At 36.2% G+C, this 12,015-nt stretch overlaps 1 protein-coding gene across 5 annotated transcripts in view; it reads right to left on the minus strand.

Moving 5' to 3' along the window:
* Positions 1-12,015, minus strand: part of DCLK1 (doublecortin like kinase 1) — a 310,392-nt gene that overhangs the window by 54,029 nt on the left and 244,348 nt on the right. Inside the window, exon 7 of one of the 5 annotated variants that reach the window (XM_067562998.1) lies at positions 10,286-11,741. The exons of the other annotated variants lie outside the window; for them this stretch is intronic. Within the exon in view, the coding sequence (XP_067419099.1) occupies positions 11,685-11,741 (57 nt within the window). The 3' untranslated portion in view covers positions 10,286-11,684. Of the gene's footprint in view, positions 1-10,285; positions 11,742-12,015 lie in introns of those variants that run through there. 5 annotated transcript variants of the gene reach the window in all.

Raw genomic sequence — 12,015 nt, forward strand, 5'->3', positions numbered from 1 at the left:
ATTAGCATATCCCATACCTACTAAGAGTTTCTGTGTCTTTTTTCTTTTAATCATCACTAACTCATTCTTTTCATCCATGTGATCACTTCCTTTGAGCTTTGACCAGAATTAAAATTTCACGCATCAGTTTTTGGACTACATTTGGTGCTTCCTCTTAAATGACAGAAGTGTGCACTGACTGGCTTTATGCAGTTTGCTGAGGCATTACTGCCCTTGCTGCAGGCTTAGGACAAGTGATAACTATTTATATTTAAACTCTGCTAGATATTACAGTGAAAACTTACCTCACAAACATTTGCAAATGACAGTGCAGATGGGTAACAAGTAACAAGCATACAGCATAACTCCATGAATTTTCAGGGCAGAAGATATTCCATGTGTATAGCACAGAATAATGATAAAAAGTAAAATATTTTCTTTACAGTTCTACTGGAAGAACATATAGTGAATAGCTTTCACTATTTTTCTGGTGCTTCTCTTAGCTCTCCTATGATAGCCTATCCAAATTATTATTGCTTCTGCCTTTCCATTGGATTTTCTTAAGGGAACTATCAATTAAATATGTTCAGTACATAAAGTATATGCGGTCATGAAATGATCTTTAAAAACCCTGAAATGTTATAGCACAAGATTATTGAAAGCGTTAGTATTTTGACAGATTACCAAATGGTTACTGCATACAGTTTTTGCATTTTAAATGGTGAGATGAATCTTTACAGCAGATGGTACCTCAAACATTACTGTTAAAGAATTTTTAAAACTGCCAGACCGCAGAAACCATGTTATTCCAATCACTACGAAGTGATTGGAATAATTGGAGACTTGGTGGGGTAACTCACATGATGGGAACACTGTCATGGATGAGTATATAACCTGTTCAGGAAGAACAGGCAGGGGAAAAAAGGTGAAGGAGTTGCACAGTATGTAAGACAGCAGTATGATTGCTCAGTGCTCCAGTGTGAAACTGGAGAAAAGCCTGTTGAAAGTCTCTGGGTTAAGTTTAGAGGAGAGAGTAACAAGGGTGATGTCATGGTGAATGTCTGCTATAGACCACCAGACCAGGACGATGAGGTAGACGAGGCTTTCTTCGTCCAACTAACAAGTTTCCAGATCACAGGCCCTGCTTCTCATTGGGGACTTCAATCACCCTGACATCTGCTGGGAGAGCAATACAGCAATGCACAGACAATCCAGGAAGTTTTTGGAGAGCGTTGAGGACAACTTCCTGGTGCAAGTGCTGCAGGAACCAAGTAGGGGCCATGCTCCTCTTGACCTGATGCTCACAAACAGAGAAGAATTGGTAGGGGAAGCAGAAGTGGATGGCAACCTGGGCAGCAGTGACCATGAGATGGTCGAGTTCAAAATCCTGACAACAGGAAGAAAGGAGAGCAGCAGGATACAGACTTTGAAGTTCAGAAAAGCAGACTTTGACTCCCTCAGGGAGCTGATGGGCAGGATCCCCTCGGAGGCTAATATGAGAGGGAAAGGAGTCCAAGAGAACTGGCTGTATTATAAAGAAACCTTATTGAGGGTGCAAGAACAAATCATCATGATGTGCAGAAAGAATAGCAATTATGGCAGTCGATCAGCTTGGCTTAACAAAGAAATCTTTGGTGAGCTTAAACATAAAAAAGAAGTGTACAAGAAGTGAAAGCTTGGACAGAAGCCTAGGGTGGAGTATAAAAATATTGCTCGAGCATGCAGGAGTAAAATCAGGATGGCCAAAGCACAATTGGAGTTGCAGCTAGCAAGGGATGTGAAGGGTAACAGGAAGGGTTTCTATAGATAAGTTAGAAACAAAAAAGTAGTCAGGGAAATTGTGGGCCCCTTACTGAATGGGGGAGGCAACCTAGTGACAGATGAGGTGGAAAAAGCTGAAGTATTCAATGCTTTTTTGCCTCTGTCTTCACAGACCAGGGCAGCTCCCAGACTACTTCACTGGGCAGCACAGTATGGGGAGGAGGTGAGCAGCCCTCAGTCCTGAAATAACAGGTTAAGGACTATTTAGAAAAGCTGGATATGCAGAAGTCCATGGGGTGCTGAGGGAGTTGGCTGATGTGATTGCAGAGTCATTGGCCATTATCTTTGAAAACTCGTGGTGACTGGAAAGTATGTTGCCCATCTTTAAAAAAGAGAGGAGGAGGAGCCGGGGAACTTCAGACCAATCAGCCTAATCTGAGTCCCCAGAAAAATCACGGAGCAGGTCCTCAAGGAATCCTTTTTGAAGCACTTGGAGGAAAGGAAGGTGATCAGGAACAGTCAACATGGATTCACCATGAGCAAGTCATGCCTGAGCAGCCTGATTGTCTTCTATTATAAGATGACTGGCTCTGTGAATGTGGGGAAAGTGTTGGACGTGATATACCTTGACTGTAGCAAAGCTTTGATACAGTCTCCCACAGTATTCTTGCTAGCAAGTTAAAGAAGTATGGATTGGGTGAATGGATGAGAAGGTGGATAGAAAGCTGGCTAGATCATTGGGCATGAGTAGTGATATATGGCTCGATGTCTAGTTGGCAGCATTTGTAGGAGCATTGCCAGCTGATCGAGGGAAGTGTTCATTCCCCTCTATTCGGCACTGGAGAGGCAACATCTGGAGTATTGTGTTCAGTTTTCCTCCCACAACAGATAGGAGATGGACAAAATGGAGAGGGTCCAGTGGAGGGCAATGAAAATGATTAGGGGTCTGAGGTACATGACTTATGAGGACAGACTGAGTGAACTAGGCTTGTTTAGTCTGCAGAAGACAAGAGCGAGGGGGGATTTGATAGCAGCCTTCAACTACCTGAAGGCTGGTTCCAGGGAGGATGGAGTTAAGTTGTTCTCAATGGTGGCAGATGACAGAAGAAGAGCAAGGATCTCAAGTTGCAGTGGGGAAGTCTAGGTTGGATATTAGGAAAAAAAATTCATTAGGAGGGTGGTGAAGCAATGGAGATGGTTACCTAGGGAGGTGGTGGAATCTCCATCCTTAGATGTTTTTTAAGTCCCAGTTTGACAAAGTCCTGGCTGGGATGATTTAGTGGGTTTGGTCCTGCTTTCATCTGGGGGGTGACTAGATGGCCTCCTGAAATCCTTTCTTATCCTAATCTTCTATGAAGGAAACATGCCCTTTTCATCACACTTAAGGAAGCCCTCCCATTTTATTACAGAAATCAATTTTAAAAATAATATTAATAAAATTCAGGAATTGTACATGTCCATATTCACAATCCTTACATGATGACAGTCTCATCTGGTAATGTACACAAGGTTGCTAGGTAGAAGTGACAGAAACACCATGACGTTTATTGTATATTTCAGTTCTCTGGTATTAGATATAGGCATTTACTTATTTATCTTTTTGTAGCCTAGAAGTAGGCTCAGAGTTCATTTAGACTTTAATTGGCTCATTTTTCTCACTACGCTGAAAGTCCTCTGGGCCCCATTCCTTTGAGGGCTTGGTGTTTCTTCCAGTTGGCTTGCTAATCCTGATGCAGTTGTTTGTTGTACATACTGTGATTCCCACAGCTGTAGATCCCATTAGGGTTATTACAGAAGAAAAAACCCTAAGCAAGAGCAAGATATTTTCAGCCACAGACCTTAATGCAATTAGCTGTTTTCATTTTAAGAGATCCAGAGGCACTTGAAATGTCATCACCTCTAAGCAGATTTAACAGGGACCAGTTTCACAGGTTGCTGGCACCTGGCTGCTTTTATGACACACCTACATAAAAGCACTGGCATAAAATGATCAGGTCTTTGGTGTAGGTATTCAGATCCTATTCAGGTTCACATAACAGATGGTCAACATATCACACTTCTTATTGATGTGAATGGGAAGATTAGCACTATAGAGTTTCAACCATGTCTTACTGAGAGATTTATTCAGCAACTGTTTTGTAAATATTTAAAGGGTGCACCTCAAACACCATTCCTCAAATTCAAGGACAAGAGTATGGTGAAATATAATATAAATCTGAGAATTCCCCTCTCCCGGCATACACCTTGATCCAAAACTCATCTTCCATCACACTCTAACACAACCGAGGGAATTATTTTTGTGGACTATTGGTATGAAGCAGTTATGAAAGGAAACCCATAACAAATATATCTAGGAAGCAGGATAATGCATATCAGATTCCTGAATCTTGAAAACTGCACATTGGATTACATTTTCCAAACTTCTCTGAATCTTTATTAGCACATATGGAGTCTACAAAGTCTCTTGACAATAGATTCCTTTGTATTTTGTTAGTGTGAAGGAAGCATCTGGATGAAACGTCAGTAATAGAAATCCACACAGGTGTACAGCTGAGTTTGGAACACATGTGGAGTTGTGTTCTTTTAAAAGGGTGTTAATGAAACAGAGTAAAATGAGTACACAAAGTGTAGGTCAGGAACAGTGATGAGGCACATGGTAAAGGAACTCTTTAAATTATTATAGCACATTAGTGACTATCCCTGAAAATTATCCTGGATTTCACAAACAATGTAAGGGGAAAGGCAAAACATTTAAGTAGTGTGTGTTTGAACACATCAGTAAATACAACGAAGATTCCCAGAAACTAATGAGACCAGTTAGGCAAATGTGCCCATCTCCTTGTTCATGCAATATTGTGCCCCAAATGTGTTTGGCCCAGTTATAAATTACTTGGGTTATTAATTTATCCTAACCCCCCACCATCTCCCTTTGAAGCCCATTCCCTAGTCTAATGGCCATCATGTTTAGTGACAAAATAAGGGCAACAGAACAGTGTATGAGATTAAAGGTCTAATTCTGCTCACCTAATACCACTGAAGTTACACATCTGTAAAACCAGTAAGAGAGGAGAACAAGGTACACTGGAAATATTTCAAGAGCAGGAAATGTTTTTAAAAGCTATGCAGAAAGCAAAACATTCAGTCACAAAAAGTAAAATAAATAATACTTTTTGGTGCCATTTTTGAGGAAGAAACTCCGTTTTATTTATTACAGCCCAGAGAGAAGCCAAGGGTTAGACAAAGTTCTATTTCCTATTGCCCTCTCTCTATCCAATGAAAAATGTTCTTTATTTTCCTTTGTTTAATCAGTTACATTTTTTGGCACGTATAGATGAGAAGAAAAAAAATCTCAAGTAAACAGTACAGGGCTAGTAAAAATTACTTAATGGAAAAATATCAAATCCACATTCCTTGTGCTGAAAGAGTAGAAGTCAATCGACTTCAATGTGCAGAAAGAGAAATGATGCAATTGTTTTCTTTTCAAGCTGGGACACTCCACTCCACTGACATATGAGACCTATATTAATTAATAAACTGCCTTCATCTGGAAAGCAGGGAAGAAGAAACGTGTGCAAGTATGACTCTAGTCCATAGTCCTAATTTCGGCATAATGCCTTCAGGCAAATAATTTAAATAAGATCCTGCTTGAGGAGCTACACATTTTTCATGTATGCACTTCAAAGTTTTTTGTGGCAAGCAAAGAAATCAGTTCAAACACAAGCAATATTTGGAATGTTTCTTTTAGGGAACTGCTTTGTTCTTTTTTTGAGGGCTTAAAGGGAGTGAAAGTGAGATGGTAAAGTTTGAAGGAATATTGTGCTGGTGAAAAGAACTAAAAATGGCAAACTAAAGTATTCTGTTCTGCTTTATATAGACTTTTATATTGCACTCATCATCATAGTGTCTGTGTGCCTAAATATTCAATTTGACTACAGGACGAGCACAGTACTGGTGTTCAAGGAACAATTTTAAATCTGAGCTGGATGAACCACTCATTCCAAGGGTCAGCTGTAATTCCGTCTCCACCCTAACTCTCTGGCATCTCCTAAGGAAAGATTGATGTTTTTTAAAAAATATATATATCAGATTCATGCTATTAGGAAGTTGACCCACACAACTTTACTATATTCATATTGCAAATAATCTGAAAATTACATACGCAGTAGCAGAGTGAAGTGTTGTTTTTTTTTAAAGTTACATACACGTAATATTTTTAATCCAATGGAAGAAACAAAAATTCTATCTAAGGAAGTCACAGATTTGTGTTTCCTATCTCTTCCATGAGATTAGAAATGTTGCACTTGTAGTCAGGTTTCACTTTTAATCTCATCTGTTTGTCTGGGCTGAATTTTAAAAGCTCTCCCAGTGCCCCTAAGCATTTTAGGAAAGAAATTCTAACTCTTATTTTGTGCCTTCTTTTAAATTATAGATACAGCTTCATTTTTGTTTTCTTTAGGCTACTGCTGGTAGCCATCTCCTTATTATTGACAAAAATGCAAAATGCAAACATTTTTAAGGGAAAAATGGGTTTGAACCTGGAAGACCAATTTCCCAATGATCAGGACATGGGCTGTGGTGGAATTTGTATCAATCTCACAGACCTGTAGAGAAAGAGCTCTTGAAAATGAGTTGAAGCGGCAGTAACCAGCAGGAGATGGAATGTCATCTGTTGCTAAGTTTTCCCCCAGAAATAAAGTAGGGAAATAGAAAAGAAAGAGGGTAAGGATGTGCCGAAGAAACAAGGTATTTATTTTAAAATACAGCAGGTACAGTTCAATATTCTTAGATTTTACAGCCACATTTTTCTAATAATTAGGTGACTTAGGAAGAGTGCTGCTAAAGCTCAGTTGACAGCAGAACCTGGTACACTGCTTAGGATACAGCTCACTAATTTCTCACTTCACACTTCAAATATATCCCGTCACACACTCACAAATTCACCCATAAGCAATTATAGGCAGGTAAATTTACTGTGTCCAGAGGACCTATTAGAAACAAAATTCTTCCTTAGAGGAACCTTTACCTCTATACACTAGAGCCCAGAATTTAAATTTTAAAAACCACTGAATGCATCCACTATTTAAAGCAACTGATTAAGATCTATGAATCCCTTATGCTTACATTAATTGAACCATTAGATGAACAATGCTGATTCAATATGTATATACCATACTAACCAGGATAATTATTTTAAAGCCTGCTTTTCACATTTCCAAAATAAACTCACTGAGCATTGTGTATAGGTTTTTTTCCATTTATTTATTACATGACTTACAATAATGTATGATAATGCTAAGTCTAGCAATACAACAAACTGCAACCAGTATGACATGGTCAAATATGAAGCACAAGTACAAAACAATGTGATGGAACAATGTCACAACATGGAAATGATTTTCTTTAGCTGATTGTTTTATTTAAAATAATCAGCACTTATTTTCATAAGTTTTACAGGTTTTGCTGGTAAATCAACAGTATTTTTGGTTTCCTGAAATACATTAATACAAAAATGCGATATTTGAGAAGAAAATATCCAAGCACTTTTCTTGGAAAAAAGGCCATATGCAACTCTTTATAAAAATCTTCAACTTATTTTGTGATTAATGTGTCAGTATTTACAATACTATGGTGCAACCAACAAAAAGAAGCCTTTGCAGAAATGTTGTTAGTTCATCTTTCACTAGAGAGTTTAAACCCAATACAGTGTACACAGGGAAAACCAAAATTAATTACCCCTAAATTTTCACACACCAAATAATGGATGTGGAATTCAGTACTTATGAATTCAGTACTTATTTTTAAATGTGAATATAATCAATATGCAGAAATATAGACATAAAAATGCATACAAATATGTACATGCACACTGTGTGTGTGTGTATTGTATGGAAGTGTTTATACATACACACACATATACATCCACCCACACTCACATCCCTCCTCTCCCCCCACAACTTAAAATGGGAGCTATGGCCACTCAGCAATTCTAACAAATCATAACCAGAGTGAAAATAGGCAGAGTAGGCCATTCATCAAGTTACTAAAAAGTGTAGCTATGAATATCCCCTGTTCAGAGTGCAGGGATCTGCCATTATTATGAAGAGGCATTAAACACATTTTGAATGGTCTTAAACAATCATTTGTATATCTGTGTCTACATGTAAAGCTATTCCTAACTGTGTGACATAAGATTGTATTTTTATTGAGGATTCTGGTGAGACTCTCTCAACCTGCACTGACAAGCAAACAAAAATAAAACTTTAGATTTACAATCTTGATTTATTTGCTTATATAATAATTGGATACTAAAGAAAATCATGATAAATATTAATATTTGTATTCAACAAGTGAAGAGGTAAATTTAGCCTCTGTTTTTCTGTGTTTTTTTTATCTTAATTGGGTTTTTTGGGGACAAAATAGTCAATTTGAGTCACATTTAAATAATTTTTCTATAGTACTGTCAATTTTAACGTTTTGAGTTGCAGGCCATCTTCTGTAATAGCATACTTTGCTGTATAAAGTTCACATTGTGGTATTAATTATAAAGTTTTAAAAACAAGCAATTTTATTTATTTCAATTTTTTAAGCACACCAATAATCTCAAGCCACACACTCTTTAAGGCTGTATAACATTACATATCCTTTCTTATAATATATACGCATACATATATACACAACATATGCATATTTATACAAATACCCATATATACCTGCATACATTTTTACAGCCACATATACCATAACAAAAAAGGTGCAAAGGGCTAAAACAAACCAATAAAATGTACTCTTCCTGAAATGTTTTATGGTTTTACACAGCAATTTTCCATACTATGATGCTGGTAGTTAACTACGAAGATTCCAGATTTAATTTTAACAATATTAGAACACAATATGATTTAATTATAATGCAGAACAGCATGCAAAAGGCCAAATGCCAAAAGGGGGCAAAAGGCCAAATACGTCAAAATATTACCATTCTTAACATTACTATTATTGATCAGCCTGTCTATGTATACATCTGTGCATAAGGGCCCAATCCTGCATCCACTGAAGTCAATGATAGTTTTGCCCCTAACTTAAAAGGGAGCTTAAAGGAGCTGAAAAAGACAAATACATTTTTTCATATATTCATTTAAAGGGCCACAAACATGACGTGATCATCCATGGATTCAAAACCATTTGACCCTTTTATATACTGTGCTTCACATTTGAACGGTTTGTTGCTTTAAAAAAAAAAGTTGCAGAAAGCATTAGAAAAATATTCATGAGTAATCACAAGGCTCAAGGGAAAGCAAAGCATTTGCAATCTATACAAGACTTTCAACCACATGGTAAGTTCCTTATGGTAGGAGCATGTCATGCAACATAAGGAGAGGAACTATACAAAATCAAAATAATACGAAGATGCTTAAACTATTCTGCTATTTAATAACCGTGACAAAGCTAGGTGACAAAATAAAAGTTGTACTATTTGCAAGCAAAGCTACAATACCAAGTTAACACAATTTCAGTTCACCAATAAACTGGAACCTTTTGGTCTTACTCCAAAGAAACATTTCATTTCTGCTCATGTATAATGGAATTATACTCTAGATAAAAGGGATTCTTAATGTTTATAAACTGCATGCCTTTTCAAACTTTAAGGGACTTTCATTCTTAAAGTAAATTATATACATTGCCCCTGAATAGCCTCTTAATAAGAGTTGTATGTTTAAATGATTAAATGTTAGGGGCTAGCATATCTTTTGAAACAGTCTAGAAAGAAAATTGGCAACGATATCTGTCAACTGTTAGTCCCAAAGTCCATTTTTCCCCTCCATAGCTATCAAAACCATAGAATTCAGATTCACGGACAATATCTACTATCTGTGCAGAATAAATAATGCTTAATAGACTGCTCTGAACAAGTAGTAGTCCATAAGACAGAGGGCAGGTAAGTTAAAATTCTGTGAATTTATTTTCTTTGCAAACAAAGTCAATCCCAAAGAGCCAATAGCTATTTTGTTACTCTTCCATCACTTTCTTTGCATTTTTGGCAACTGATGTCAACCCACTGTAACCTATTATGGACTCTATTGGACTAAGTAATACCTTTTACAAAGAAATACCAACAACAGGCACAAACAATTTCATAACTGTTGAGTCTTTTAGGTAAAACAGTGCGCCTTTTGATCTCGGCAGAGGCCTCTCAATTTCTGTTGGAAATAATTTTAAATCTGAACTTGAAGCAGGTACTGTGAATCATGTTCAAAATGGATTAATCCAATTGCTTCAACAACTCTGCCAGATCACTGTCTTTCTCCCCAAATGATACTACAACCAGATAGTGACTATTTTAAGTATTGTGTTCTGCTGCCCTTTCAATTTTTTATTTTCAATATTCTTTGTAAACACAATGGTAATGTTCTAGACTGCAAGCTATAGTACCACATATCAACATTTTCTAGTTGCATGACTTTATTAAGGACAAATTAGCATACATGTAAAATATTACATTTTAAAGTTGCTATACAGCAGCTAACAATCTTCCGGCTATTTAAGCAAATTTTCCTGATTTTTTTTTTTTTTTTGGAGGTGCTGTATTGGGATGTTACCAATTACTTAAAAATACCTCCTGTGTAGATTTTTTGTTTGTTGAGTGTCACAACCATGCCAGAGTCCTAAGTCTTAAATCATTAGTATTTTATATACTAGAAGTAAACGTATTACTAAATATATATATATTAAATTAAGACCTAACATATAACTGGAAAGACCATAACTATGTAAATTAAAGTTAGCTCGTATTCTCACAATAAAGCAGCAGAAAACAAGCAAAATTAGTAGGTGTGTGTTAAACAACTGGTTTAACGCAAGGTCTACTTTAACACTAAAGGAGTTTTGCATATTAATGTTGTACAAAATGTCCACGATATAGAAAATAAAGGAACTCAGAGAAATTCAGACATTAAGAGACTGATTCATAATATCACCATTTTTAAAGGTTTTCACTTTTCAAATGGTTTGTTTGGAAAAGGTCCAAACCATACTTTATGTCAGAGTCTGAGAAAGATTTTCCTATCTTTAACACAGGTGAAAAAAATCATTTCATAAGCAAAAGATGTGTTTGCAAAAAAGGTGTCATTGTCCGTATTTTACATTATGCTGTTTGCCAGCAGGTCTATGTATTTTCCAACTAAATAGATGTTTTTTCTTATTATAATTTAGTTTCCTATGCAACACAAGAGTAATTAATGTAACAACTCTCACATGGTACAATATAATATTCATGCTGCCTGTGAAATGTCCTTTTTCACACAGTTATCAAATTGTAGTACAGTGAAAATAGTTTTAACAGTGCTTTGAAAGCATTTATTTTCAGGTAGCAACCATATGTTGTTTCTTAATTTTCTTCCTTTAGATTAAAAACTCATTGGAAATCATGTTGTCAAATAGATGTGAATGCTCATATTATGGAGGGACAGGGTGGTGGAGAGTGTCTGATGTCACAATTGTTTTCTGTCATACAATTTGAGCTATTTATTTATTAGCAGAACAAAAAAATATATTTGTCCATACCATAACAGATAAGGATGACTATTTTAAAACTTGTGAACATATGACCACTATTTCAGAAGATAATAGGAGTGCTGTTCTGTGACCATAATTGATTTATCCATTATATTCACCTAACCCAATCATTATTCCATAATATGTGCACAAATGCTTAGTTTTCATTTCTGAATCAAGCACTCAATGCCTTACCCTAAATCTTGCATCAAAAAGAAGTGGTAAAACCACAAATGCCCAATACATTTGTATATTATTTGGCTTTATGACTTTAATATTAAATATGCAAAACTCCTTTGTGCAATTCACGGTTACTGTAAATTAGCAGCTAATCTCATAAGAAATGTTAAACCTTCACCAAATCACAAACCATAAACACTGTTCCATTTTCTCTTTTACACTGAGTCTCCTACTGAATCCAAATCATCCGAAGAGAGTGGGCGATACAGGTCCTGTAAGATGAAGGGCAGTATATATTTGTTTATTGTGTTCAATTTGTTACACTGCAACTGTCCTATAATCTCTTCGTTATTGTGGACCAGAATTTTTGGTTTAATTTAAAGTAACCTGTTTTAAATCAACAGAACCTTAGAAATGTAAGTAAACCTAGATTTTGTCAATCAGAAATATTTTAAATGGCAACTTTTTTTCCTTTACCCTTAACTAATGAAGGCCCCCATAATAAAACAATATCTGACTGCTTTGAAGAACCTTGTATCAGTTTTG

This window comes from Emydura macquarii, unplaced genomic scaffold, assembly GCF_026122565.2.
Source record: "Emydura macquarii macquarii isolate MOO-44397 ecotype Brisbane River unplaced genomic scaffold, CSIRO-AGI_Emac_v2 contig_2473, whole genome shotgun sequence".
NCBI lineage: Eukaryota > Metazoa > Chordata > Testudines > Chelidae > Emydura > Emydura macquarii.